Source organism: Panicum virgatum, chromosome 4N (genome assembly GCF_016808335.1).
Source record: "Panicum virgatum strain AP13 chromosome 4N, P.virgatum_v5, whole genome shotgun sequence".
Lineage (NCBI taxonomy): Eukaryota > Viridiplantae > Streptophyta > Magnoliopsida > Poales > Poaceae > Panicum > Panicum virgatum.
Genome location: NC_053148.1, coordinates 1,160,838 through 1,188,816, shown reverse-complemented (window position 1 = coordinate 1,188,816; position 27,979 = coordinate 1,160,838). Strand labels below are relative to the sequence as shown.

At 46.5% G+C, this 27,979-nt stretch overlaps 4 protein-coding genes, 1 long non-coding RNA gene and 1 pseudogene across 7 annotated transcripts; 3 read left to right on the top strand and 3 right to left on the bottom strand.

Moving 5' to 3' along the window:
• The first annotated feature begins 2 nt into the window (after positions 1-2).
• Positions 3-9,858, top strand: LOC120669567 (protein MODIFYING WALL LIGNIN-2-like). The gene is made up of 3 exons (XM_039949352.1): positions 3-272; positions 8,197-8,399; positions 9,291-9,858. The coding sequence occupies exons 1-3, from the start codon at positions 177-179 to the stop codon at positions 9,616-9,618; spliced, it is 627 nt and encodes a 208-aa protein (XP_039805286.1). The 5' UTR covers positions 3-176; the 3' UTR covers positions 9,619-9,858.
• LOC120669569 lies at positions 4,806-6,658 on the bottom strand. Its single transcript, XR_005672703.1, has 3 exons — positions 6,481-6,658; positions 6,190-6,283; positions 4,806-4,949 (listed from the first exon to the last, which is right to left on the bottom strand). It is a non-coding gene; the product is annotated as an uncharacterized LOC120669569 (long non-coding RNA).
• Positions 9,821-11,654, bottom strand: LOC120669568 (gluconokinase-like). Of its 3 annotated transcripts, none has more exons than XM_039949353.1 (4): positions 11,401-11,589; positions 10,977-11,019; positions 10,508-10,587; positions 9,821-10,378 (listed from the first exon to the last, which is right to left on the bottom strand). In XM_039949353.1, exons 1-4 carry the CDS (start codon positions 11,432-11,434, stop codon positions 9,939-9,941), a joined length of 597 nt encoding a protein of 198 aa, XP_039805287.1. In that variant the 5' UTR covers positions 11,435-11,589; the 3' UTR covers positions 9,821-9,938. The 3 variants fall into 3 exon arrangements, with proteins under 3 accessions (XP_039805287.1, XP_039805289.1, XP_039805288.1); XM_039949355.1 differs by having other exon boundaries at positions 10,977-11,190; positions 11,401-11,537; XM_039949354.1 differs by lacking the exon at positions 10,977-11,019 and having other exon boundaries at positions 11,401-11,654.
• A 215-nt stretch (positions 11,655-11,869) lies between these two features.
• On the bottom strand, positions 11,870-15,905 carry LOC120669566 (protein SMG9-like). The gene is made up of 8 exons (XM_039949351.1): positions 15,604-15,905; positions 14,907-15,015; positions 14,468-14,583; positions 14,232-14,357; positions 14,034-14,123; positions 13,590-13,723; positions 13,089-13,353; positions 11,870-12,331 (listed from the first exon to the last, which is right to left on the bottom strand). The coding sequence occupies exons 1-8, from the start codon at positions 15,844-15,846 to the stop codon at positions 12,179-12,181; spliced, it is 1,236 nt and encodes a 411-aa protein (XP_039805285.1). The 5' UTR covers positions 15,847-15,905; the 3' UTR covers positions 11,870-12,178.
• A 5,172-nt stretch (positions 15,906-21,077) lies between these two features.
• Positions 21,078-22,027, top strand: LOC120671223 (annotated as a pseudogene).
• A 307-nt stretch (positions 22,028-22,334) lies between these two features.
• LOC120668917 lies at positions 22,335-23,922 on the top strand. The gene is made up of 2 exons (XM_039948725.1): positions 22,335-22,836; positions 22,941-23,922. Exons 1-2 carry the CDS (start codon positions 22,766-22,768, stop codon positions 23,356-23,358), a joined length of 489 nt encoding a protein of 162 aa, XP_039804659.1. The 5' UTR covers positions 22,335-22,765; the 3' UTR covers positions 23,359-23,922.
• The last annotated feature ends 4,057 nt before the right edge of the window (positions 23,923-27,979 follow it).

Here is a 27,979-nt window from a genome sequence, read left to right as displayed (position 1 = left end):
GCAAGAGCCGCGGTATAAACGCAAAATTCGGTGGAAATCAAATCCATCCCCCCCCATTGCTTTGCTTGCAGTTGCAGTTGCTGCTGCAGCGTCCCTCCAGAGGGAGAAGGGCAAGGAGGCGGAGACAGAGGAAGGGTTGGTGGTTGGTTGGTGGAGAGGAGAGGTGGGTGGGGGAGATGGAGCGGAAGGTGGTGGCGGTGTGCGCGGTGGTCGGGTTCCTTGGCGTCCTCTCGGCGGCGCTCGGCTTCGCGGCGGAGGCCACACGCGTCAAGGTGCGCCTCACTTCGCCTTCTCCGTCCCTCTTCCCGCCGACGCGCCGCGCGTGCCTTTTGATGAGCCACCGTTCTTGGGGTGGACGGGCTCTGCTTGCCTGCTTGCTCCGGGTTAGATCTCGGTTCCGTTCGCGGAGGGGCCAACGGCGGAGGAAGATTGGGGGGCTCCTCCTCGTGGCAGGCCGCAGGGGTGCTTCGTTCGCTCGCTGCAGTACAGTCTCCTCTATCCTGCAGTGCCGGAAAAAAGGCTCTGCTTGTTTGGGACTGCTAGAAAAGTGGCGCCTTTTGCGGGGTTGGTGTGTATCTTGGGGCTTTGGATCTTGCTGTTGTACGCTTGCGCATTGGAGGCCGGATGGTGGTGATCGCGTCTGGAGTTCGCTGGTATGATGATGAAGCCAGGACTCCGGCCTCTCGTTTAGGTCTATGATGATGAATGGTGAAATTGTCTTGTGATAGAAATGGTACGCTGTGATCGTGTGACGTTCAGTGCTTGATTCATTTGATCTTGGTACAAACTAATCCAACTGGTTTGAATTAATCTTGATTTTCGCCGCCCCCCCTCCCTTTTTTTTTTGCCCTTCTGTTAGCATTGCTCATCTTTGGTATCACATTTTACTAGGATCTTGCGTAATACAGAACAGTAGTTTTAACGTTTTTGCATATCACACTTGTTGTGAACAACAACATAGCCTTTTTTCCCAAGCAAGTTGGGGTAGGCTAGAGATGAAACCCGAAAGAAATAAGTTTAAGGTTCAGGCACATTAATAGCTAGTCTCCAAGCGCTCCTATCCAAAGCTATCTCTTTAGAGATATTCCAATCCTTAAGGTCTCTCTTAACCGACTCATCTCACGTCAGTTTAGGTCTATCTCTACCCCTCTTTACATTATCGACCCGCTCAAGAACCCCATTACGCACCGGCGCCTCAGGAGGCCTTCGTTGGACATGTCCAAACCATCCCAGCCGATGCTGGGTAAGTTTCTTCTCAATTGGTGCCACCCCGACCCTATCTCGAATAACTTCGTTCCGGACTCTATCCCTCCTTGTGTGCCCGCAAAACCACCGCAACATCCGCATCTCTGCTACACTCAGTTGCTGGACATGTCGCCTTTTTGTAGGCCAACATTCAGCACCGTATAACATCGCCGGATGAATTGTTGTCCTATAGAATTTGCCTTTTAACTTTTGTGGCACCCTCTTGTCACAAATGATGCCAGAAGCTTGCCGCCATTTCAACCAGCCAGCTGAAATTCTATGCCTAACATCTTCATCAATGTCGCCATACTTTTGTAGCACCGATCTTAAATACCGAAAAGTATCCTTCTGGACCACCACTTGCCCATCTAGACTAACGTCTCCCCCCCCTCATGCCCAGTCGCGCTGAAATCGCACATCATGTACTCGGTTTTGGTCCTACTAAGTCTGAACCCTTTCGACTCTAGCGTGCGTCTCCACAGCTCTAACTTCCTATTAACCCCTGCCCTACTCTCGTCAACTAACACCACATCATCAGCAAAGACCATACACTAAGGAATCTCACCTTGTTTATCCCTTGTGACCTCATCCATCACTAAAGCAAATAAATAAGGGCTCAATGCTGACCCCTGGTGTAGGCCTATGTTAATAGGAAAGTCAGTGGTGTTGCCATCACATGTCCGGAAAAACGTCGTCGCATCCTTGTACATATCCTTAATGAGGGTAATGTACTTAGTTGGGACTTTGTGCTTCTCCAAAGCCCACCACATGACATTTCTCGATACTTTGTCATATGCCTTCTCAAGGACAATGAAGACCATGTGCAAGTCCTTCTTCTGCTCCCTATATCTCTCCATCAATTGTCGTATTAAGAAAATCGCCTCCATGGTTGACTTTCCGGGCATGAACCCAAATTGGTTTTGGGTCACACTTGTCACTCTTCTTAGGCGATGCTCGATAATCCTCTCCCAAATCTTCATCGTATGGCTCATCAACTTAATTCCACGGTAGTTAGTACAACTTTGAACATCACTCTTGTTTTTGAAGATAGGTACTAATATACTTCTCCTCCATTCTTCCGACATCTTGTTTGACCGAAAAATGAGATTAAAAAACTTAGTTAACCATACTATTGCTCTATCTCCTAGGCATCTCCACACCTCAATGGGAATGCCATCAGGGCCCATCGCTTTACCTCCCTTCATCCTCTTCAAAGCCTCCCTGATCTCTACCTCCTGAATTCTCCTCACAAAATGTCTATTGGTATCGTCAAAAGAGTCATCTAACTCAAGGGTAGGGCTCTCACTCTCCCCATTAAACAATTTGTCAAAGTACTCTCTCCATCTATCTATGATCTCATCATTCACTAGTATTCGATCTGTCCCATCTTTAATGCATTTGATTTGGTTGATGTCCCTTGTCTTCCGCTCGCGGATCCTAGCCATCCTATAAATGTCCTTCTCCCCTTCTTTCGTGCCTAGCCGCTGATACAGTTCATCATACGCCTTACCCTTTGCTACACTCACAGCTCGCTTTGCAACCCTTTTTCACTAATTTATAGCCCTCGATGTTGGCTGCACTCTTGTCAAGGTGGAGGCGCTTGAAACACTCCTTCTCCTTAATAGCCCTTTGCACCTCGTCGTTCCATCACCAGGTGTCTTTCCCCTCCTGTTTGTCTCCCCTACTCACGCCAAACAACTCTGAGGCCACCTTCCGAACACATGTTGCCTTCTTTAGCCACATGTCATCTGCGTCTTCTCCTTCTTCCCAAAGCCCCTCATCTAGCATCCTTTCCTTAAATGCTTGTGCCGCTTCCCCTCTAAACTTCCACCACTTTGTTCTTGCAATCTTGGCACGTTTGTCCCGGTGGACACGTACCCGAAGACAAAAGTCCGCCACCACAAGCTTGTGTTGAGGGACAACACACTCCCCAGGTATCACCTTACAATCTAAGCAATCACGTCTATTGTAACAGAACCGCCCAAATTAAACCGGATTAAGTGCGCTAACTATCATCTTAAGTGTTAATCAAGTAAACACGCACTTAAAACGGTGTAATCCGGCAGCCTATTGGGTTATGGATCGAAAACACTGGAAGTCTCGCACGAAGACGAGCACAGATGATTACAAGCAGACTAAAGTTCTCAAAGTTAAGTTTACAAAGCAAAGTATTACAATTAAGTTTAAATAAAAGTTATCAGAGTTAAAAGTGCAGCGGAAAATTTAGAAAGGAAGTTCAGTTGGAAAACCACGAGACCTACGAAGTCGGGAGGATGTCACATCGAGCCCACCGACGTGAATCCTGGTCAGCTTCCACCAATAATAAATACCTGAAAACAGGGTGACAACAAACCCTGAGTATACTAATACTCAGCAAGACTTACCCGACACGGGTATACTTAGCCCACTATCTAGACATGCAAAGCTTTTTGGCTTTGGAGTTTGTTTTGCTGAAAGGCTACTAATACTGGATCCTTACTTTCAATATTTTAGCTCAATTTAAGTTTATCAAGTACCAACTAAATTTGCCTGACATCTAAAGCAAGCATGGTTGATCACATTAAACCTCTATTAAAACCATTCAACCATCTTCAACTCATTCTCATTTCATCCTTTACTACGATGTGACAAAGTGACCAAGGTTCTCTTAACCGAGAGAGACGGCGAATTGATCCGATTTAACCTTGCAAGGTGGACCTAACTCACACGACAAGTGCAGCCACGCCCAGGGATTGCATTATCGTTCGATAATCAACGATTATCGACTCATAATCGAAGCCGATTTTAGCGATAATCACGATTATCATGATAATCGAAGCCAATATCAACGATAATCTGTATTGATTATCGCTACCGGGCTCCACTGATAAATACCTTACCGTTGGTAAGGTATTCCCTGGCCACGCCGGACCACATATGTCAACCGTTCCCATCATTACCCCGACGTCTGAATCACGCCTGCCAAAACCCGGGTGAAGGGTCCCTCACAGCGAACTCCCAGAGAACTAGGAGGCGACATACACTCCAACACCCGCCATCATCCCACTCCCAGAGTAGCAGGTCGCGATTCAAAGTATCGTTGCAAATCAGGTATTTAGCTTACCGGTTTCGACTACCTCCTACTTCCGGCATGTGGTTAGTACTGTTCAAACTCGGTCAGCACTGCCAACAATGGTACGGTCCTCAATCGACACAGGCGGAGGTCCACTTTCCAAACATTCCATATCCATAATCCAATTCCTCTCCGCCCGGTCTCCATTTTTCTTTCCTCACAGATTCATTCTCAAACCACTTTTCCATAAGTAACAAAAACCTATAGCTCGCGAGCGACAGCAATCACTCGACTTCTACCGGATCCTAGTTAAGCATGGCAATACTAACGACACCTGTATATTAGTATAGACTCATAGGTACCTAGGGAAAAACATGCATACTAGGGTTCCATACAACTCCTAAAAACGTAAATGCACAAATAATTAAATAAACATTGAATACTCAAATTAGGGGTTATGCTCCGGGGCTTGCGTGGGTTTGACACAAAGTCAGTTAGTTACCTTGTAGTCTTGCACCGGTTTGACATCATCCCAGTCCAAGCATGCACTCCAGTCGGTCCTTCCGTCTTCTGGATTGGTCCACCCGTGCACCATCTTCTGGCTCGGCTTCAACATTGCCCTCCGGTTCCACGTGTCGCACATTTAGCGTACCTAGATGATATGCAATGATGCAAATGTCAGAATGCACGGACAATGCATCGAAAAGGGCAAGCAAGATAAGCACAAGGTCGTTATTGCATGGGCATGAGCATCTAAAGAAGTGAAGGTTAAATAAACATCACACAAGTCTACCGTAGAGATAGCAAGTACAACAAGCATGGTACTCAACTAGCAGACGATATAAATAAAGTGTTTCGCTTCCAAAAAGCATTACATAACTTATTTTGGAAAAGCTAAGACACAGCGTAAAGCAGGAAAAGTTAGACTAGAACTTCATTAACTAGCAAGCAAGTATGAGCAAGAGAGCACACTAAGGTTTTCATTTAGCTTAACCAGCCAACATAAGCAAGATGGAAATAACTAGGGACTTCTATTCAACTAAAAAGCACATAGAACCAAGCGATATGAAAGCAACCCATATTCTGATTCTAAACACAACCACCTGAAATGTAAACTGAACTAAGCCATATAAAGCAAACCACATATGATCAAAATGAGTTAACACACAACAAAACATTTCCTAGTAACCGCATACAAGGAAAACTAACACTAGGAACTAAACAAAAAGTATAAACTTAACTTGCAATCATAAACTGGTAACCAAATTTTACCAGCATGATAAGCTACTAAGAAGAAGTGTAAAAACAATTAACCAACATTTATTGATAACATAAAGCATTCATTTTAGCCTCGACAAGACAACTGAACAAAAATATATTTACAAACATGCACATAGCTTCTGGTTCTGAAATTTTTATAGTGAACTAAACATGTAATGAGTAAGCTACTGCATAAATTTCATAATTTTTCGACTTTCCGAAATGCAGATATTAAATAAGCAAGCTAAAACAAGCATTACTCATGATTAAATCAAACATCATAAAAACATTAAACAAACAGCAGATTAAATATTTTTCCTAAGTTCTACCTGCCAAAATAAAACTAACCCAACTGGTTTTATATTTTTCTCATGCTCCTAACTCCATTTATGCATTAAACAAGCTAAAAAGGCATTTATCTAGCATAATTAAAACTGCACCCAAAAATTTTCAAACAACACATTTCTTGGTTCTATCTTATAGAGCATAAAAATATGAATCTAACAAAATTGGTTTTGCATTTTTAGCATTTTCCTACTATTTTCTACGGATTTTCAAAGTTTCAAGCGATTTGGTCCCTAAAATACTATTCCTATGAGTCTATGACATTGCAGAAAACCCCCTGGACTTACTCTAATTGCTGCACGAGGTCCCTGGTCTCCATTACAGTGAGCTCGTGCTCACTGAGCTCCCTGGGGATGGCACTCCCGGCCTCCATTCTTGAAGCTAAAGGCATGGGGAGAGAGAGGAGAGTCAGGGGGTTCCTTTTTGGTGGCTCCAAGCACCACGGGAGAAGGGGTGGAATAGGGTCAGTCCCAAACAGCCATTGCTGCCACCTCGAGAGCTCGTGAGGAGCTCTGTTCCGGCGGGGAAAAGAAAGGGCGCGAGTTGGGGCTGGTATAGGAGGGTATGGGGGTGCTTACCAAGGCCTCGAATCCAGCGGGGAATGGCCGGAGGAAGGAGCTTGATGTTGGGGGCGGAGCAGCAGCTCTACTCGGCTCTCGTCTGCGCGAGGAGACGACGCCGTGGACGACTTGAACACGGAACATGCTGGCCGGTTCGGGAGACTTCGGAAAGAAATATCTGGACCCATAAACTGTAGCCGATTAGCACTAATGATCAAGTTAATCTCCCAATTAATCTTAATTAAGGTAAATAACACACGGAGTGTTACATCTATCCTCCCTCCTAGCAAGGATAAAGTCGATCTGGCTCGAGTGTTGTCCACTACGAAACGTCACAAGATGGGATTCTCTCTTCTTAAACACGGTATTCGCTATCAACAAGTCGTAGTCTAACGCGAAGTTCAACACATCCTCCCCCTCTTGACTCCTGCTACCATACCCAAAACCCCCGTGCACTCGCTCGAACCCTACATTAGTCGCACCCACATGGCCGTTGAGATCTCCTCCTATGAAGAGTTTCTCGCTGGTAGGCACGGTACTAACCATGCTATCTAGATCTTCCCAGAACTGCATCTTGGTGCTCTCACTAAGGCCTACCTGAGGGGCATAGGCACTGATCACATTCAAAACCGAATCTCCAACTACCAACCGGATTAGGATAATCCGGTCGCCTTGCCTTCTAACCTCTACGACTCCATCCTTAAGGCTCCTATCAATCAAATCAAGATGCCTACACTATTCCTACCCGGAGTTGCTCCCGTGTACCAAAGCTTGAAGCCAGTATCCTCAACCTCCTTCGCCTTCTGACCCTTCCATTTAGTCTCCTGAATGCATAGAATATTTACACGCCTCCTAATTACTGCATCAACTAGCTCTCGCAACTTACCCGTTAAGGACCCTACGTTCCAGCTACCTATACGAATCCTAGTTGGCTCGGCTAGCTTCCTTACCCTTCGCACCCGTCGAAGGAAGTGCGAAGACCCTTGCTCATTTTTCACTACACCCGGGCGTAGATGCAGCGCGCCATTCAGGTGACGACCCGACCCTTGCTCACTTATCATCGTACCCAGGTCACGATACGACGCGCCCTTGGGGGGATGGCGATCCGGCCCTTGCCCATTTATCACCACACCCGGGTTCCGATGTAGCGCGTCGCTAAGAGGGTTACGCCCCAACGAGTTTCTTGTGAGTTTCAAATCCATTAGAGTGGCTATTTTTTATGCTGGTTTGCCAAAACCTAACGCAACCCTCCTCCTTTACCCGGGCTTGGGACCGGCTATTGTGAGAGCGCTATTGTGAGAGCGCTAAAATCTTAGGTGAGTCATCACTAGCTTCAGGTGTAATTGCGGTATGTCACTCCTCCATACAAATCCTAAGGGCTAAGGCACATAGGCATATCACAGATTTTCTCCTCCATACAAATCCTAAGGGCTAAGGCACATAGGCATATCACAGATTTTCGCGATGAGGAGGCACACGCTGTTCTTCCATTTTAAAATGCATCCGCTGTCATGCTTTATTGCAGAGGATACATTTATGCATGTTTATGCCAATTTGATTTTGTTGTCTTCGAGGTAACTTCACATAGGAATTAGCAAATTTATTTACAATTGACTGTTTCAAGCTAGCTTCCCATATGAGAGGTTCTGGAAATGATAGTCATTCTAGAGCTAATAAATTATGCGTATAATTATGCTCATGTCCAATATAACGTGCATCACTTGACTCGTGCAGGTTTCGGATGTTCAAACAGATTCTCCTGGTGAATGTATATACCCAAGAAGCCCAGCCTTAGCGCTTGGGTTAATATCTGCCGTCTGTCTTATGCTTGCGCATTCTGTTATAAATACGGTTGCTGGTTGCATCTGTTGTAAGAGGCATCCTGTTCCATCAGACACTAACTGGAGTGTTGCTCTGATCTCATTTATCATATCATGGTAACATTCTGACCTAGAAGTTTATGATCTGTTTTGTTCTGTATGTAAAATCTACACTGCCTTTTAGTGATTTGCTTAGGAATGATGGAACTCTGAATATTGCTATTTTAGGTTGAATGTCAAACATTTCTGCCCTAGAAGGCTACCAGTATCTGCTTTATTCTTGTTTCACATTGTATAAACAACATTGAACGTTGAACGTTGCCTTTCAGCTATTCGGCTTAATAATTGTAGGACTCCGAATATTGCTTGTTATGTTGAACGTTGAACACTCAGGCTTAGCCTTGATACAATAGCTATACACACATTGCATTCCAGTTACTTCTTTGTAGTTTATTTGTTCTATTCATGGCATTGTCCAATGCTCAGGATTGTTGTATATATCGAATTCTTGACTGGTATTTGACTTGTTTCATTATTCTTGATGTTGCATCAGGGAAACACTTAGAAAGAACAATGTAGCATTGATGCCATAAATCTGCAACCTTTACTAAATACACGATCTGGCCTAGTAGTTATCACATTGTTAATTGGCTGGTGTTTATTGTAATCCTTGAAAGCAACACATATGAGGAGTCCACATGCTGGATCTGTATAATAGCTTGTGCATAGATCCCAAGCACAAGCTCCATCGCAGTCTGATTGTGTTATCCAAGGAGCACCTGGTTAACTTTTGGGTTTTTGTAAGTGGTGATATATGTGCTAGTACCTTCTTATTCCAAGCTAGGGTTCATCTCTATACATTTCTGTTGGAGTGTTGGTTATCTCGCTGGTTTTCTTGAAAGTGCAAAGAAATGATTCTTGAATATTATATTTCAACAATGTGCAAACTTCTTGTTAGTAATTGTTAGCACCTGATAACAACATCCCAGATATGTTTACTTTCTGCAGGTGCACTTTCATAATAGCATTCCTACTCCTGCTGACGGGAGCTGCACTAAATGATCAGAGAGGTGCGGAGAACATGTACTTTGGTAGCTTCTGCTATGTGGTGAAGCCAGGGGTCTTCTCCGGGGGAGCAGTGCTATCTCTTGCCAGTGTGGCACTGGCGATAGTTTACTATGTCGCCCTGTCGTCATCGAAGAGTCCTCCACCGACATTCGCAACCCCGCGCCCGCAGAACCAAGGCATCGCTATGGGCCAACCTGTGATCCCCCAGCAGAGCAGTGAACCCGTCTTTGTCCATGAGGACACTTACAATCGGCAACAGTTCCCGTGACCATGACTGTATGTTCTGATGGTCACTCTGATCGGGTACTTTGTGCCTTTATGCTTGGTCTGTATAGGGTTGCAGGTTAGAACAATAGCAGTCAGCATTGTTGTTAGCTAGATTAATGTTTGCCTTTCTCTTGTTTATCGAGCACTGTTGCGGCATGCCTGTTTCATCGTTATGGACGTTTGATTCTGAATGAACTGGGTATTGTTGAACGAGCTTGTTTGCAAATGCAGATGTTCTATATGATAGTGAGATACTGAATGTGAAGTAACAAGTAAGGGATCAATGATCTCCCTTCTCCACGGAATGAAATTTCGTCGTTTTCAGAAGCAAGGAGGAACTGTGGATGCCAGCTCCTCCCTGAACTGAGCAACGGTGTCGCGGACAATGTTGCCGGCACGCACCGTCGCATCGACCTCGGTGATCCCCTCCGCCGCGTCGATCTTGAGCAGGTCGAGCTGGCTTTGCAGCAAACTCGCCGGCATGAAGTGTTTCCCTTCGCTTGACCTCCTCTGCATCCTCTCGGTGATCACCTCTGCCGACGTCCTCAGGCACACGAACTTCACCCTGCAGGTGGCGTAGTCCCCCGGCTTGTAGCTCCGGTCAGCCGCCCGGATGACCTCCCTGTACTTGAGCCGCAGCGCCGAGCAACTGACGGCCACGTTCTCACCGCCGTCGAGTCGCTCCCGGATGGCGTCTTGGAGGGATTCCAGCCATGGCGTGCGGTCGGCGTCGGAGAGCGGGATGCCCTTGCTCATCTTCGCTGTTTTCATGGACATGAAGTGGAGAAAAGTTCAGAATGTGTGGACTGGCTGTAGCTATCAGTTCAGGTGGCATTTCAGGGATCATGAAAGCTGCAGCTTCAGAACTATCATCATGCATGGTGATGTACCTTTGTTTTCCTGGGAATGGTAGTCGTCTGCTTCGATGAAGCTGCAACCCAGGGCTTCAGCAAGCAGTGCCGCGACGGTTCTGCAAATTCGCGAAAAAATGATTCATTTCATAGAACTATCATTGGCAGAATGCCAGAATATCCAACCGCCTGCAAAGACAAAAAAAAAACTTGGGAGAACACAAAATTCAGGCCAGGCCAAGGAGTCGTTCTCTCATATTCCTAGGAGCCAAAAATAGAAAATAATGGCGTCAACATCGAACTGATGGGGCATTGGTAATGCTCTGTTTTTTTTTCTTCTTGAAATAAAACTGGTAATGTCTCTGTCTCTAAGGTTTCTTTCCTCACTTGACGATCTGCGCTTATCTTCAATGCGTACGAAAGGCAGTACAATTGACCGGAAGCCACGAACAGATCTATGTAAGCAAACCTTGACAAAGTAACTGGAGAGGATGAATGGTGATCTTACGATTTGCCGCAGCCGCTGACTCCCATGATCACGATGGCTAATCCTGCAACCCAAGTTTTCCCAAAAGATCAGTTAGCAAGTAGCAACCATCCAATCCCAACCTCTGCTTGTTAGCAGCAGTGGCTACTGGATGCATCCCATTCTTGGCTTGTTCACTACAGCAGGTGTGCTGCGTTTTGGAATTCAGATGAGCGGTCAATTCAGATCGCAACCTCTGCGGATGAACAGCCGCTACAGGCAATCAGCAGTTGAGAACTGAATCTCTTGCGAGATGCTACTTTACAATCAGGACCACCGAGGAAGATTTGGGAGCATGCAACTGGCGGCTCAATCGCAGCCGCAGATGCAGCCTTGCCTGAGCTCAGTTCCGAAGAGAAGAGATCGAGGAGACAGGAAGAACGTGCAGGAGATTGACCCTACTGACCTGGACGCGCGAGGGGGGGATCGGAGCCCGCCATGGCGCTCCACCTCCTTGATTCTGCTTCCACGGGTCCTCTGGTCAAAGACAAGGGGATGGCCAGTTGAAGACGACGACGGCAACAACCAACAGCTGCGCTGCTTGCTCGGTTCCATTTGGTCCATTTCCAGACCCGGGACCGGGATGCACAAGTTGCTGACTTCAGCTTCATCCCAAAGTCCAAGAACAGGGCCTATCTAAATGTTTGGCTAAATGAACATTGTAATTTTTTTTAGATTTTGCTTTTAAAAAGGCCACCTTTTCTTTGCAATTTGGTTAAATGAACATTGTAAGAAAGCATCATACGACAACACACACGAGTAATGACGGCCACTGCCCTTGGAGAAGCATGGGCCCTGCACGGAACTGGAATCCGGTGGCTCTGTTCACACTTCAGACAGAACTGACCAAGAAAACAAGGCAGCACACAGGTCTGTTTGATCCACCCAAATGCTGACCAAGCTTATCACACTGGCTTATCCACAAACAGACAGATGGTCGAATGAACGTCTGGAGAGCACACTGGCTTCGTAGTTCAAAGTATACGCTGACTACTGAATGAGGGAAGCAAGGGCAACCTGAAATTCAGCACACACACATAGCGGTACCTAGAAACATATCACGACACGAGAAAGCCAGTATACATTGAGCATCAGGTTCATCTGATCTAACAGTAATTCTATTGAGTCAACCCAAGTAACGGACAGGGACGAGGCACTACAGACAGACAGCTGCTTGACTAGTGCTACTTCCTAAACAACCCTGAGCTCTGAAGTGCCTTGCAGTAGTCCGCAATGACGGGGGATTTCTTCACCATGTCCCAGATCTTCGCTGAGCTTCTCAACCAGTCGCGCTCTGACAGATTCTTTGAGAATGACCTTGCCGGCCATGACAGGATCTGCAAACGCACAAGTATTCATATTAGACTGACTTGACCAGATCTTGACTGGAATGAGTTCAAAAGGACGGACGTGAGGTAACCTTAGCTTCTCAAATTAATTCAACTAGTCCACTTAATAAAAGCAGTAAAACAAGTAGCGATTCCTATGATTTACTAGACTACGGGTGAGAATGATGATTGGATGACAATTAGTGTTTTGAAAGGAATAGGTTATTGGACTTTAAAATAGGTCTGGGACTAGAGTAACATAAGAAAAATGTTGTGTTAGACCTTAACAGAATCTTTAATTTGTCCCATGTAGTTGGACAGCCGACAGGCAAAGCTCGACGCAGCGTAGCACACCCAGATAAATGTCCCCATATGCGATCAGGTGGATGAACATGTGCAAATAAAGCTCATATCGTGTGTGTTTGCAAGGGAGGTTTGGTAATTGGTACAGCCTGTTGTCAAGCTTTGGACCACCAGATCTTAGTCAACCAGCTTGCTGATGACAGTTTTGCAGAATGGTGGCGGAAGGCTGAGGCAATGGACAAGTTGAAAGTGCAAAGGGTTCAATTCACTAATTAATCCAGGTGTTTGGTTGATCTGGAACCAGCGGAACGGCTGCGTGTTTGAGAAAAGAAAACATTGTCCCATGTAACTGACACATTATCAATTCATAAGCTATGTTGGAAAAATTGTAGGATTCTCAAGCCTGGTAAATATTCCCTTTATATCATGCAAACTCCTAATTGTAGTAACCAACTAACCATACCTGATCGCGAAGCATTCCCAGCATGCATGAGTGTGTTCCATACTCAAACTTTGCTGAGTTGTCATGTCCTCTCAGGGGAAGAAGAAATATATCTTGCCGGCTGGAGGCCATGTCCTCAACTTTCGCACTTGAAGAAACTGATGAATCAGAAACTTGGCCTGTCGCACTGGTACAACCAATTCTAAAAGAGGACGAGCTGAAGTGCTTCTCAAGAGCTTTTCTAAGAAGCGTATGTTTTGAAGGAGAAAAATCTTGTCCCCGCAATCTGCTCCATCAGAAAGACATAACAATTAAAACTCTGTATGTATTTAGATTTAGAAAACGAGTACAGAGCTGATTTAGGTGTGGAAATATTACGTTAAGATGTTCTTTTTTTCAAAAAGAAAAAATAAATGCTTTTACCAAGACACAGAGTGCATAGATCTCTTTGTTCATCAAAATACAAACGATCACATAAGTTTCCCTAACAAAAAGAGGGCCATAGCAGCGAGTAATACTGACCTAGCATGCACAAAACAGAGATCAGAAAGGTAGTCTTCACTGCCTGATTGGTCATCATTTTTGTTTTCCTTGTCTTGGGATGCTGATGGGGTCAACAAGGATGGATCTGGTATGTTGTGCTTCAGTAAATCAACCTGCAAAAGTGTACCGGAAGTCCGGAACATTCATTTAGCCTTATTCCAAAAAACAAACTCCCAAAAAACAACTTATTTACTTAGGATATGTCAGAAAAATGTGACGGCACAAACATGTACAATTATAAAATCATTAAAACACTAATTGGCGAAACATTTTATTAAAAAAAGGTCACTTTTCTAGGAAGTTATGTGAAAACTCAGACCCTCAACCAAGAAGCTATAGACGTAATTTTCTCTGTTCTTTGAGATGGGGCTGATGGGCTAATAGAATGACAATGGAAGGTACAAATTATAGCAGATAACTTACTGTAAGCATGAGCTCCCACATGGACAAATCATTCATCCCTTCTGACACGACCAACAATATATTACAAACAGATGCCAAGAAAACACCAAGCTACAGAAATTCCTTGCAGAAAACAGAAAATATTGATCAATTATTAGGTATTGCCCAACGCGCTAGCAGTAGCACAACCAAGTTTAACAACTGAAGTTTAGTCTTTACCTGGATTCCCATTAGCTCATGAGCCAGGTCTGCTGATAAGGGGTCACCATTAAGGACAGGGATTATGGATGAAGCATCTGGCCTCACGCTCAGCATGTCAATTAGAACAGAGGGACTGTACACTGGCTGCAGGGCAAAAATGATTTCATTTGACAAATTGACTGACAAGCAAGATATCTGGAACATTTTTTTAGCATTTGGATTGAAGAAAAAGAATAAAAATAACTTAATCTCACCTGAGTGTCAAGGAGTATGACTCGCTCATTAGAAATCCTGAGGTCAATACCAATAGTACAGTGTTTCCCCATCAATTTGACTTCCTCGGTTTGTGTAGGAAAAGGAGGAAGCATACCTAAAGACAATGTTCAACAATATTAGCTTTGACTGATCCAAGTGTTAGAATAGAACAAATCATGAGCCAAAAAAAATGGAGTGCTCAGCAGCCTTATGGACACAAATGAGGTTCTATAATGCTTATACTGAGGAAGATAGAATCTGGGCAGGCAGTTACATTTTATTTGGTGGAAACATTAGGAACAGTGTTCATGCCATTAACTGCAAAGCGCATCTACACAGTAATGCCTATAATTGCATACTGCTACAACAACTGATGCAGATTGGAATGTTTCCTCAACACAGAAAAAGAAAATAACAGAAAGTAAAGCTGTATTGTACCAGGTGAGCTTGCATCATATCCATAAAGCTCGTTCATGATGGTTGACTTGCCTACACCAGGAGGACCAATTACCCCAATGACCATGAAATCATTGTTCTCGGTCAAATACTGCAATACATGGCCAGCACTAGTAAGCTCTGAGGAATAATTAAAAGAACCTCTCACTAATTTTCTCGCATTAAAATCCCATCCCTTCTAACTGTAGCATCATGTCCAAAGAATCGTAGCAAAACTGCACACGAACGAGTACAATCAATAGAAAAAGGGCGTACCCAGTGCCGTAGGCTTCCCGCATTGTGCGGGGTCTGGGGAAGGGTTGTTTTTAAGAGCATGTCATCGCATGTTAAGAGCATCTATTACCATGAACAAGTAACAAAATTCACAATAACCCAATGTGTAGAGGAGCCTTATTTGAGAACCAAGACCAACAAAGAATAAGAATAAGAATACTAAAAACTAAGATTACACATTTAAAAAGAACTACTTCACAATAAGGATTAAGGCAACAGCTAGACTGAACAATGCGATATAATAACGAAAACACTAAAGGCATACACTTCTTAGCCTTAAAACTAGCTGCACCGGCCATCAGTATACCCTATCTGCCTGGCATCGAAAACTAGCCTCCTCTTGTACATATGGAAACCAGCAAAGGTTAAGTCCTCTGCACTGGCCGTGAAAACTGACAGCACGCACCGGTAGGATCTTGTCGGTGTGGGCCTCCCACGAGTCGGATACGAGGCTGAGCGATCCCGGCTGCGGCGCCTGGCGCGCGCGGCCCCCGGCCCCACCTGGGCCCCCGCCGTCGTCGTCGGCGTCGGAGGACGAGGCATGCGGCAGGGGCGGCTTGGCGAGGAGGATCTTGGGCGGTGGCGGGGGAGGCGGGTGGTGGTGGTGGGAGGAGGAGGAGGATCCCCGCGGCGGCGGTCCGGCGGCCATCGCGCCTCGGCCGTGGGCGTGGGGTGGGGACTTGTACTTTGCTCTCCAGTGGCAAAGCAGGGCCAGGCCAGTCTCGCGGAGAAAGGGCCTATATGGGCTCTGTCCTTGGTGGGCCGAATTTCATGCTGGTCCTGTGTTGTCCCTCTCAAGAATGCTGAGTTGGTCTTTGCGGTGGAGTAGAGTAGCGCTTTTTTCTTTTTTATATTAAAAAAATCAAAAATTCAAAAATATATGTCCGTTTTGAAAAATTTCAAAAATACCCCCGGTCGCCCCCCTATTGAGCGACAGGCCCTAAGTATAATTTTTTTTTCAAATTCGCAAGGAGGTCCCTGGGCAAAAAAAAATGCAGGGGGGCCTGTCGCCCCCCCCAACGGGCGACATGGGCCTGTCGCCCACCCCAGGAGCGACAGGGGCCTGTCGCCCGTTGGGGGGGCGACAGGGTCCCTCCCCCTATATAAGTCCTGGCCGTCATTCCCTTTGTCATTTGAGCCTAAAAATTCAGAAAAAAAGAGAGGGATGAGGAGAAGAAAAGCGGCGAAGCTCTGCCGAATTGCGTACTCCTGATCTACAGGTAACTTCCGTATGAATCCATTAATATTGTATAATAATTTAATTTAATTAGTGGATTAGCTGAATTAGATTTGGTGCTTTAGAACACTTGTTTAGTATTACAATTTCAGTACTATTACAGACTTGTTTTTAAATTAATTATGAATTAGAATAGAATTATGAAAGTACCTTATTGATATTGCAGCATAAGGCAATGGCTGCCTCCAATTGTGGATGATTTTCATGGACCGAAAAAAATCTAGTATAATACTTGATATCATGACCCATCTTGTTATCAGTAAGAAGTTGGATCCGTTAGCGGATGGTACGATAGAGATGGTGTTGTCTAAAGTAGTAGAGTTTAAAGATTTCACATTATTTCGAGGTATTACGACGCAAGATGTAAAGGGACACATGCTAGAATGTCGGAAGATATACATAAAAGTATGTGAACTAGCGAATCATCCTAATATCATTGGATTCTTACAAAGTTCTTGTAAGATATGGATGTGGCCAGAGGTGTATGAGATGCACATTAAGCTAACTCTCATTCAGTTGTAATCCCGTCCGTCATTTCGAATCCATATTTATGAAATAGTAACATTATTTTTTAATTATATGCTAGGATTACCCCGAGGACACGGAGTTGATTAACAAAATGATACCAAATTTCCATAAATTGGTATGTATCTTCGGTGGACTTATGCCGCAAACCAGACGAAGGAGGTGGATAAGATCTTCGGGTGATAGTACTTGGCCTGCGCAAGAACTGATGCCCGGAGGTTCGTCGAGTCATGCTGCAGCATCTCAACCACCAAATTGTGTTAACTGGGATGACGACATGGATGACTTCATGCCCCCCAAATCATAGCCTCCAACACATGATGTTCCTCCCCCTTTACATGAACCTAGAATCAGAAAAGAGACAAAGGGAAAGACAAGAGGTTCGTCAAGTAATGTTGCACCACCTGCAGCACAAATTTGTGTTAACTGGGATGACGACATGGATGACTTCATGCCCCCAAACCATGGCCTCCAACACATGATGTTCCTCCCCCTGTACATGAACGTTGATCCAGAAAAGAGAGAAAGGGAAAGCCAAGAGGTTCATCGAGCCATACTACACCACCTGCAGCACCACCATCTGTCAACTGGGATGATGACCTAAAAATTTCATGCCATGATCTATAACATATGATATTCATCGGTTTAAGATGTATTCGCATTTAGTATTGTTAATGTTGTATTATGCTTGTATGTATGTCTCGTACCTAACTTGCATTCACTGGACATGTACATAATGTCGAGTTTGAATCGTACTTAGTCGTAATGGAGCATCGAAATATAAACATACCATCTATTGTATTTAATAGAAAATACGAGAGTGATCAGAGACGAACGTTGAAGTGTATAAATAAGCGGTCCACAGCTATCTCATTACAAATAAATATCAGAGATACAAACATCAGATATATCTAACCACCCCTATGGCGTTGGACCCTCTTAGGCCTCTGCTGGGCACGGACATGGCCCTCGGAGCTTTTCATGTCACTAGAATACTAAAAGCACACATGTAATTAATATAACGATAATAAATAAGAACTAAGAAATGCATTACGTAATGTGAACCATCAAATTTTACATCATAATACAACGATAATGAAACACACATCACATATGCAGTGGCATGTCAGAACCCGTTGCAAACTACGGTAAACAGATTCCGGACTAACCTAACATGCCTTAGGTAATTTAAAAAAACAAAATAAACACAACGATGCAGCATGTCACTAGCACTAGGGTAGTCCTAGTAGCTGTACCCCCACGTAGCAAACTGCGTTGAGCCTTCTCCGCAGTATCCACCCATTGCAGGTGGTGCAGGCGGTGGTGCCGGAGGCGCAGGGCCCTTCTTCTTGTGACAAGGGCAGTTGCAGTAAGGAATAGTGCATGGTTCATCCTGTGAACCGGCTGCATTGCTGGTATCATCAACTTCGTCATCTTTGTTACCCTCGCTAACTTCCTCATAATGGTTCACCTTGCATTCCAGATCAAAGATCTTTATCTGGAGTTACTCAATGAACTCCTGAACAGAATCAATTGGTGCAGGATCTACCCACCTAGTAAAACCACAGTTTTCTGGAGCATCGGAATACTGCAAAACAAATTTCATGTAAAGTGTCTCATTGAAGATAAGGAAATGAAACAACCGACTATTACCCATGTGTGTGGACATTTAAAGAAATGCCGACCGCCATCCATCCCGTCGGTGCACATCTGCACTAAGCAGTCCTCACCATGTCTGCATTTTGGCCACGGTTCTCTACGGTTATCGTATTGTCGAAGAAGAGTTTCATTGGTAAATTCACTCTTGTGCTGTGGCGGAAACTCAAACACTGGTTCCGGAAAGGAATCAGGTTCAAGAGGCCCCTCCCATATTATGGGGTCTCCCTTTCTTCCCCCTTTTTCTTTCCCAAAACCATAGTAATTCTTCCCGCTAGATCCACCTCCAGACATTGGGTATACAATGAGGTTTGGTGTTTGAGTTGTGCTGGGAGTTCACAAACTTGGGAGTATTTATAGGCGCACAATGAAGGCGTTGTCGCAGTTCCACGTTGCAATTTCAGTATTGATTGCAGCAGACCTGCATGCCTATCGCTAATAAGGCACACATCTGGACGTGCAGCAACAACATGAACCTTCACTCGTTCAAGGAACCAATACCAACTGTCTAAGTTCTTATTCTCAACAAATGCAAATACGAGTGAAACTATTTGGTTGTTGCAATCTACCCCGATTGCGGTGAGTATCTGACCTTTATACCTTCCAGTCAGAAATGTGCCATCAATGCAGATCACTGGAAGACAACACTGAAATGCTCTAACACAAATATATATGCAAAAGAAGGCTCGTTGCATAATTCTTTGCCCCCTAGTCACGGCTGGTACAAGGTATGTGTCATAAAAGCTTCCAGGATTTCTAGCAGCAACCTGAGATAACATACGAGGTAGGTTATCATATGATGCCTTGTATGTGCCGAACCGCATCTCGAACACCCTTTGTTTAGCCCGCCATGCCTTCAAATAACTAATGGTGTACTGGTAAGTCTGCTCAATGTGTCGAACAATCATTTTCGGCTCATAATTTAGGTTGTCCATAATCAACCCATATATTTGTTTTGCAACAAAGTCGCATGATATATTGCGATGCGAGGGAAGAACTTCTGACAGCAAACAAGTGTGCTCTGTCACAATGCTATGTATCCTCTCTCCCTCATCAGCAAGGCTCTGTGGTCCCATGTTTTGGTTCTCTGTCTCTTCTGACTCATCTTGCTCAACATAATTGATCTCTCTTCGAATACTCGGAGTTGCTTGATCTGCACCATGTTGGATTTCATTTTGTGTCTTCTCCCGGATTTGAACAAGAATGGCCAGAGGCCACCCACGCTCTAGAGCTGCTTGCATGTATTTCTGCCAGTCATCAGTGCTGTGTATCATCATCAATTCCCATGAATCACTTTCTACCTCCCAATTAACAAGAGACTGGACGGTGATCACATGTGTCAACGGATCAACACGGAACCCACGTTGCAGCCACTTACATATGGAACCAAAACTCCTTTCCAGAGGTTTATCTATGGCGCTAGATGTGCACTTAAAGGCAGAAAGATCTACTCCATTTGACCCATACAAAATATTGTAGTCACCATAAAATACTTGAAACTGCATCTTGCTCGACATATCTGTATATCACAGAATACTTATCAAGTTATACTCTTTACTTCACTACCTTATTCAATAATCCGTAAAAACTAAGTATGAAATTCAACTACAACGTATAAGTATTCATAACTACGTGATGACACTCAAATTCTATACTGCATATGCCAAATTCTATTCTAAATCATAATTAATTTATAAACACGTTTCTAATAGTACTGCAATTGTAATAATAAATGCGTAGTACTAATTTTCTAAACTAATTTACTACTACGTAACTAAAAACTAAAGTATCATTAAACTCCTACTTAAATGGTTCTACTATAGCACTAATTAAATTAAATTACTCTATAATACCAATGGAACAATATATAAACTAAATGTACTAATCTGCAGATCACAAGTGCTGAATCCGGCAGGGCTTCGCCGCTTCCCTTCTCCTCACCCCTCTATTTTTTTTCTGGATTTTTGGTGGAATTTTCGGGCTCAAATGAGGAGGGAAGGGGGGTCGGAGGCTTATATAGCCGCGGGTACCCCGGTCGCCCGAGGGGGGGGGGGCGACAGGCCCCCCTGTCGCCCGGGGGACAGGCCCCCCTGCTGCGCCTCTGGGCGGGGCCCCCTGTCGCCCGAGGGGGGGGGGGCGACAGGCCCCTTGCATTTTTTTTCCCAGGGACCTCGTTGCGAATTTGAAAAAAAAATTACACTAAGGGCCTGTCGCCCTATGAGGGGGCGACCGGGGGGTATTTTTGATACTTTTCAAAACGGACGTATATTTTTGAAATTTTGATTTTTTTAAATATAAAAAAGAAAAAAGCGCGTGGTTCAGCTGGTGCTGCCGAACGCCTATGGGGCGGGTGGGCTGATCAGCCCAGCCAGCCCAGCCGAATATGCTCATCCGAACGGCGGGGCCCTTTTGGGTCGGGCTTGCCGCAGATTCCATTTCCAACCAAATGGCATGCTTGGTGCAAACCTCTTAATGTAGCACAAGGTTTTGTAGCCCCGTGAGCCTGTCAAAAAGATAATATACTTAAATATTTCCATGTGAACCATGCCTCTGTTACTTGCCTTTTGTTTCCTGTCTTGCATTGCACATATGGTTTGAGGTTGCTTCCTGTTTACTCATCTAGTTTGTAACACTTTCCTTTCCTGTATCAGTAACCAACCATTTCCTGTGTTAAGTGGTGTGGTTTCAGCAATGTCTGGCAAGTACATCATCGCTGGCCTTGCTGCCTCCTTCGCCATCGCATATGGTTCCGACGTCCTGGTGGCGCAGAAGAAGGTTTTCGGAGGTAAGGAAGGGTGCCCGATCCTCATGCTGCCACCGCAAAACATCCCTGCTCCTGTTAATATCTGTACTGAATGGTGATCAGGCACAACACCAAGGACTGTGTCGGACAAGGAGTGGTGGGAGGCGACGGACAAGAAGTTCCAGGCCTGGCCTCGCACGGTCGCACCGCAGGGCCTCCGGTGGTCATGAACCCCATCAGCCGGCAGAACTTCATCGTCAAGGATCTCAAGCCTTGATCAGGTAGAGCCTTGATCAGCTGCCCTCGCACTTGTCGATGTTTCGCTCGCCTTTGTTAGATTTGAAGTTCCGAACCTGAACTTTCAACTGCATGTTCAGGCTTTGATGGACCAAACTGGGCACACAGTGGGAAACTGATGGTTGTTGCTGCAACTACAAGCTGCCTGTGCTGTGTCCACAGATTAGTAGTACTTGGTCTGTCTGAATAAATGAGTGCTGCCTTTCGTCCAGTGCAGTCTTGTCTCTGCGGAAGCATATTTGCTTTAGACATTTGTCATCCCGGATCATCGTTCTTACGCTGCGCGGCCTCAGCTTTGTTTGTGTGCCCTCTCTGAGGTGTCAGCTGTCAAGTGATCTGTGTGTGTCGTGCTGGGTGACTGGAATATGTGCCTTGCCTACTGATGCCTACTGATGAAAGATTTGTTGGGCTAGTTGCTTCAACCCCAGCTTCCAGGTGTCCTCTCATTGTGAGATGAAGAATGAAGATGGCCGGCCACCTCTTGGCAAGAATCTTGCCGCCGATCGAGGCGCTTCTTCAGTGGCCCGCACGACGCTTATCTGCATCTGCGTGCGTGTCTGTTAGAAATGACACGGCTGTAAATTTTGTCAGGTAGAAACAGCTTGCGTAGATCACCCCCCGTCTCGGAAGATCTCGCGTTTTGACTGAACTCCTACAGGTTGTTTTCTTCAGAATCAGAGGCCTGCTGACGCGTGAGCAAAAAGGGCGGTGGCCGGTGGCACGCAGCCAGCGACGTCGCCTCTACACTCTGGCCGTAGCCGCCGGCCTCGTGTCTCTCTCTCTCTCTCGTTTTCGTCCACCGACCGGCGAGCAGCGCCCGGGTCCTATAAAACTGCCGCGCCCAACCCCTATGGCATCGTGTCGCCACGCCATTACTGACCAGAGACCGCCTCCTCTGCACTCTGCACACATCGTCGCGTCCCCGATCCGGGAGCAGTAAACTAACAAGGGAGGGATCCTCATCCAGGTCCAGACCAGCAGCAAGGCGAGAGGACGACCGTACCGTACCGATAGGCGATAAGTTCTTGCTCTGCTCTCCGGCCCACGGTAGATCCGCTTCTTCGCTGACCAGTCTTTGCTCCCGCTAGCTAGCTACCTGTCCGCTGCTCCATGTCCATGGCCACGAGAGCGATCGCCACCGCCCGCCGGAGTGGGCTCGCCGCCGCGTTCTCCTCGTGCAGGTAACATCGCGCACCGTCTGAGCCCGTTCAGGGTTCATGGATGCATTTTCGATCTGGAAGTTCTCGAACCTTGCACGTGTGACTGACCCTGATGATCTTTGCAGGCGCGGAGGAGCTCGGGGTTTGTCGCACAGCAGCACCCAGCTTCGCCGGGAGGAGGACCAGAGCGCCGACCGTCACGGCGAGGCGGCGGCGGTCACCGCGGCGCAGGTGGAGGCGTCGATGAACCGCAAGAACGTGGAGGTGGTCCAGGGGGACCGATCCGCGACGCTGCTCCCGGACGACGCGGTCGACGCGCTGGGAGACGTGGGCGCCGAGGCCGACGACGCCTGGGTGCCCGACCAGGAGACGGGCGTCTTCGTCCCCGCGGAGGAGGCCGCCGGCAGCGGCAGCGTCAGCGGCGCCGACGGCCCGCACGAGCAGCCTGGGCCGTCGGTGCTGGACCAGGCGGTGTTTGTGCGCGAGGACATGGAGGACGTCGAGAGGCCCGCCGTCGACATGGGCAGCGCCGACGCCAAGTGAACGCCCGCGCCTCGCCGCCGCCGCGTAGACTTGTTAAGGAGTCTCTCACCCCGGCGGACCCGTAGGCCTGTAGCTGCAACTAGCAATGGAGGACGATAGCTGTAGCAAGTATCGTTCAAAAGATAGCTGTAGCAAGTAAGCTTCCTCCCTGATGGAATAAATCCCTTCTCCTCTTTCTACAAGGTTCCAAAAGTTACTGCTAGTTCGAAGCTCCAAGAATTTGCATCTCAAGTTCCCCTTAGACCTGATCCAATAACCTGCATCACATTCTAGTGGTCTCAGTCACCTGCATCACATTCTAGTGAAGACACTGTTCTCTGTTTAGACTTTGAGACCCGGAAGAAGGAAGTGAAGCATCGCTTATATTAAAAAAAAAAAGAAGCAAGCGGACTCTTTTTTTTTCTCTTCAAAATAGGATTCCATCCCGTATGCAAGTACGGATGGGGTTTAGAATCCTATTTTGAAGAGAAAAAAAGAAAACAGAAACGAAGCCCCAAACCTCAACGGAGAAAAAAAAAGGTTTACATACAGATCAAGAGTCCAAAACAGCAGCATTTTGCATTGTATCTATAAACATGCTAGAGAGCGAGCAATAACAGAGACAAGTCTTTACCCGAGCACCAACTTCAGAGCCGATCCAGTAAACTGCAATAGCAAATCTTACTATTACTGCTATTACTAATTATAATTGTAGAAGTTTCGATATGAAGCTACCTAAAATTTTAGGTGGACATTCTAAAAATTTAGAGAAAAAATTATAAAAATTCTCATAAAAATTAAAAATATTCGACCATTAATCCGACAACTCGAATCATAACAAAAACTACAGGTCTTCATCCAAGCACCAACTTCAGAGCCGATCCAACATATAACAATAGCAAATGAACACCAGAGCGGTGGGCATCGTTGCTTAACTGGGCGCAGCTTCGGATCATGAGAGGTGGGAGGAGCTTGCTGCTCGCAGAAGGTGGGTTTGGCTTCCATGAAGGCAGCACGCCAGGTGGGGCAGGTGGCGATGAAGGCGAGAACGTCGCGGGTGCTGCTCAGCAGGTGAATGATGGAGTGCAGAATTCCAGTTGGGAGCTCAGCCCAGCCCTGGGGTCCGGCCATCGCCAAGAGCATGGACATTGTGGTGGTATCCATGGGTGTGATGCTCCCCATGGTCTTAGCTCCTGTAACAAAAATCGCGTGAGATCAACAAAATGGCTGCTAAAAAAAGAAAGAACACAGTGGAGGAACCGGGTAGCAAAATGAAGAAGAATATAAAAGCAACGATGCTGTAGTGATGGCCCCGTCAGCTCGGTTCACTTAACAGATTGGTTTCAACAAAGGGAAAAGGCACATATTATGTGTAGTTTTTTCGGCTGAAATCGGCCCAATGCAACATTGAGGAAGGCACAAAGTTTAAAACAATGAAAAAACAGCATTGCTAGTGCCCGAATGTCCGATAATTTTTTTTTATTGGAGCTCTGTTACAACATCAAGAATACATGCTTGCAACATAAAAAATTAATTTTGCAACATCCAAAAACATGTACTGCAATGCATGACAACATCTGGATTAAAAGAGCAAAATTCTTGCTGCAACTTCAGTCTATTAAAAAATGGCAACATAGAGAAACAATGTTTGCAACATTGACGCTTACCATTTGGAACATCCAAAATTATATGTTGCAACATCAGAAATCATAAATTCAAAACATCGAATAAAACTGATCACCCATTGCAATAGTATAAATCATCTTTTGCAACATCCAAAAAGACTCATTGCAACATCTCGTGTTAGCCCCCTACAGGATGTGGCCAGCCCGCGCGCTACACGGCGCGGCGCGCAGGGGCGGCCGTGGCCTCGCTAATGGCAAGGGGCGGCAGAATGGCAGGCGCGCGCATAGGCAGGGGCGGAGGCATTATTGGATCTAGTGGGGCTCGAGCCCCCCTAGACCCAAACAAAAAATCATGGAGCCTCCCTCCATTTTTGAGAAGAAAAGAGGAGGAAAAAAGAGAGGAAGAAGAAAGGGAGAGAGAGGAAGAAGAAATCAGCCCCCCTAATCAATTCTGGATCCGCCACTGCACGCAGGGGCTGCATAGGGATGCGGCGAGGCTCACCAAGGGGGGTCGCAAGGTGGGGATGCTCGGCGACGAGGACGTTCCACGGACAGTTGACGGCGGCAGCGGAACTCATCGTCAGGGAGGTCCTGCAAGGCGGCGAAATGGAGGGATGGGGGCTCAAATCGGTCGAGTAGGACGAGGGGAAAGCCATATCCGCAAGGAATTGATGAGCAGCTCACCAGAGGCGGCAGATCTAGCGGCGCCTAAGGGCGACCGTGGCCACGCTGGCGAATTTGGCAGTGCCCAGGGGCAGCCGTGGCCTCGTAGGCGGCGAGGGATGGCGGGCTCAGGGGCTGCGCGCGGGGGGCACGACGAGGCTCACCAAGGGTCGCGGCCGCCGCCCTTCTCGCCCGCCAAGGCCGTCGAGGAGGGTGTGGGGAGCGGGAGTCAGAGTGGACGGGTGCTAGAAGGAGGCGACCATGAAATAGATCGTCTGGGGCGTCAAATGTCCTATAATTGATAAATAAAAAAAGGAAGAGGATTTGAATCCTAGTCTATAGACCAAATTCTAACTCTACCATCTTGCCAGCAAATTATGTATAATACATAATGGAATATACATTTATGTACATAATATGAGCATTACTAAATAATGGTGGTTGTTCCACTGGTCGAACCACTGAACTAGTGAACAGAAGACCTCACCGTTTCTGCTTTTCTTTTTCATGGTCATTTTTTGCGTATGCGCAGCCACACCCCATTTACCATCTATATAGTATTTTCTTCGATGAAAAAGGAGTGGCAAGTAGAGCAACACTCCACTGATCGACTTGTTATGCAATATTCTAATAAATAATTCCTGCTGCAACATCATAGCTCTATTTTATGCAACATCTATTCAAAAATGGTAACATAGAGAAACAATGTTTGCAACATTGACGCTTACAATTTGGGACATCCAAAATTATATGTTGCAACATCAGAAATCATAAATTCAAAACATCGAATAAAACTGATCACCCATTGCAATAGTATAAATCATCTTTTGCAACATCCAAAAAGACTCATTGCAACATCTCGTGTTAGCCCCCTACAGGATGTGGCCAGCCCGCGCGCTGCACGGCGCGGCGCGCAGGGGCGGCCGTGGCCTCGCTAATGGCAAGGGGCGGCAGAATGGCAGGCGCGCGCGCAGGGGCTGCATAGGGATGCGGCGAGGCTCACCAAGGGGGGTCACGGGGTGGGGATACTCGGCGATGACGATGTTCTACGGACAGCCGACGGCGGCAACGGAGCTTATCGTCAGGGAAGTCCTGCAAGGCGGCGAAACGGAGGGATGGGGGCTCAAATCAGTCGAGCAGGATGAGGGGAAAGCCGTAGCCGCGAGGAATTGATGAGCGGTTCACCGAAGGTGGCAGATCTGGCGGTGCCTAAGGGCGACCGTGGCCTCGCTAGCGGATTTGGCGGCGCCCTGGGGCAGTCATGGCCTCGTAGGCAGTGAGGGATGGCGGGCTCAGGGGCTGCGCGCGGGGGCACGACGAGGCTCACCAAGGGTCGCGGCTGCCGCCCTTCTCACCCGCCAAGGCCGTCGAGGAGGGTGTGGGGAGCAGGAGTCGGAATGGGCGGGTGCTAGGAGGCGACCATGAAATAGATCGTCCGGGGTGTCGGATGTCCTATGATTGATAAATAAAAAAGGAAGAAGGATTTGAATCCTGGTCTATAGACCAAATTCTACCTCTACCATCTTGCCAGCAAATTATGTGTAATACGTAATGGAATATACACTGATATACATAATATGAGCATTACTACATTATGGTTGTTGTTCCATTGGTCGAACCACTGAACCAGTGAACCGAAGACCTCACCGTTTCCTCTTTTCATTTTTATGGTCATTTTTCGCGTGCATGCAGCCACACCCTGTTTACCATCTATAGTATTTTCTTCGATGAAACAGGAGTGGCAAGTAGAGGAACACTCTACTTGCTATGCAATATTCTAATAAATCATTCCCAATTTGGTAAACCAATTGTAGTGCATTCTCATGTGAATGATTTATGACCCTTTTTTCATCTAAACACAACAAATCTTGAAATCAGAAATGGTAGGATCAAAATGAATGCTACCTTTGTAGGAGGGCGCGGCGTACCGGCGGCGGCGGATGTCGCGTCCCGGGATTTCGGTCGCAGGGGCATCAAAAGAGGTACTTTAGGCAACCGAATGGATTTCGATAGCCGGATGGAGGGGGTGTGTGCCTCACCCTTGGCGGCGGCTGTCAGCGTAATGAGGATGGGTCCCCATAACCCCGGACTTATACGCGATTAAGGGAAGAAAGACCCACCAGCCGCGTCAGCCGGTGACGTCAACCGAGAGCAGCTGTGGGCCCACCAGAGACGTCCGCCCACAGGAGGTGGGCACCCACCAAGAACGGGCCGGGCCGGGCCTGGCCGGCACATGAAGCCCGGGGGACGTTTTCTTCCCCTCGAAGACACCCACCCGGTAAAAAAGATCTTTACCAGATAGTTACGGCGCCTCGCCACCGGACTCCATGCGGAGCCTGAGGGGGTGCACGGCT

Excerpts from the sequence above, each read along its gene's own strand:
- LOC120669567 (XM_039949352.1), top strand. The coding sequence starts at position 177 with ATGGAGCGGAAGGTGGTGGCGGTGTGCGCGGTGGTCGGGTTCCTTGGC. Across the intron at positions 273-8,196 it reads CGGAGGCCACACGCGTCAAG|GTTTCGGATGTTCAAACAGA; the intron begins GTGCGCCTCACT and ends TGACTCGTGCAG. Across the intron at positions 8,400-9,290 it reads ATCTCATTTATCATATCATG|GTGCACTTTCATAATAGCAT; the intron begins GTAACATTCTGA and ends TACTTTCTGCAG.
- LOC120669568 (XM_039949354.1), bottom strand. The coding sequence starts at position 11,558 with ATGGACCAAATGGAACCGAGCAAGCAGCGCAGCTGTTGGTTGTTGCCG. Across the intron at positions 10,588-11,400 it reads TCCCCCCCTCGCGCGTCCAG|AACCGTCGCGGCACTGCTTG; the intron begins GTCAGTAGGGTC and ends GCGAATTTGCAG. Across the intron at positions 10,379-10,507 it reads CCATTCCCAGGAAAACAAAG|CGAAGATGAGCAAGGGCATC; the intron begins GTACATCACCAT and ends CCATGAAAACAG.
- LOC120669566 (XM_039949351.1), bottom strand. The coding sequence starts at position 15,846 with ATGGCCGCCGGACCGCCGCCGCGGGGATCCTCCTCCTCCTCCCACCAC. Across the intron at positions 13,724-14,033 it reads TGTGGGAGCTCATGCTTACA|GTTGATTTACTGAAGCACAA; the intron begins GTAAGTTATCTG and ends ACACTTTTGCAG. Across the intron at positions 12,332-13,088 it reads TGGGAATGCTTCGCGATCAG|ATCCTGTCATGGCCGGCAAG; the intron begins GTATGGTTAGTT and ends GTGCGTTTGCAG.
- LOC120668917 (XM_039948725.1), top strand. The coding sequence starts at position 22,766 with ATGTCCATGGCCACGAGAGCGATCGCCACCGCCCGCCGGAGTGGGCTC. Across the intron at positions 22,837-22,940 it reads GCCGCGTTCTCCTCGTGCAG|GCGCGGAGGAGCTCGGGGTT; the intron begins GTAACATCGCGC and ends TGATCTTTGCAG.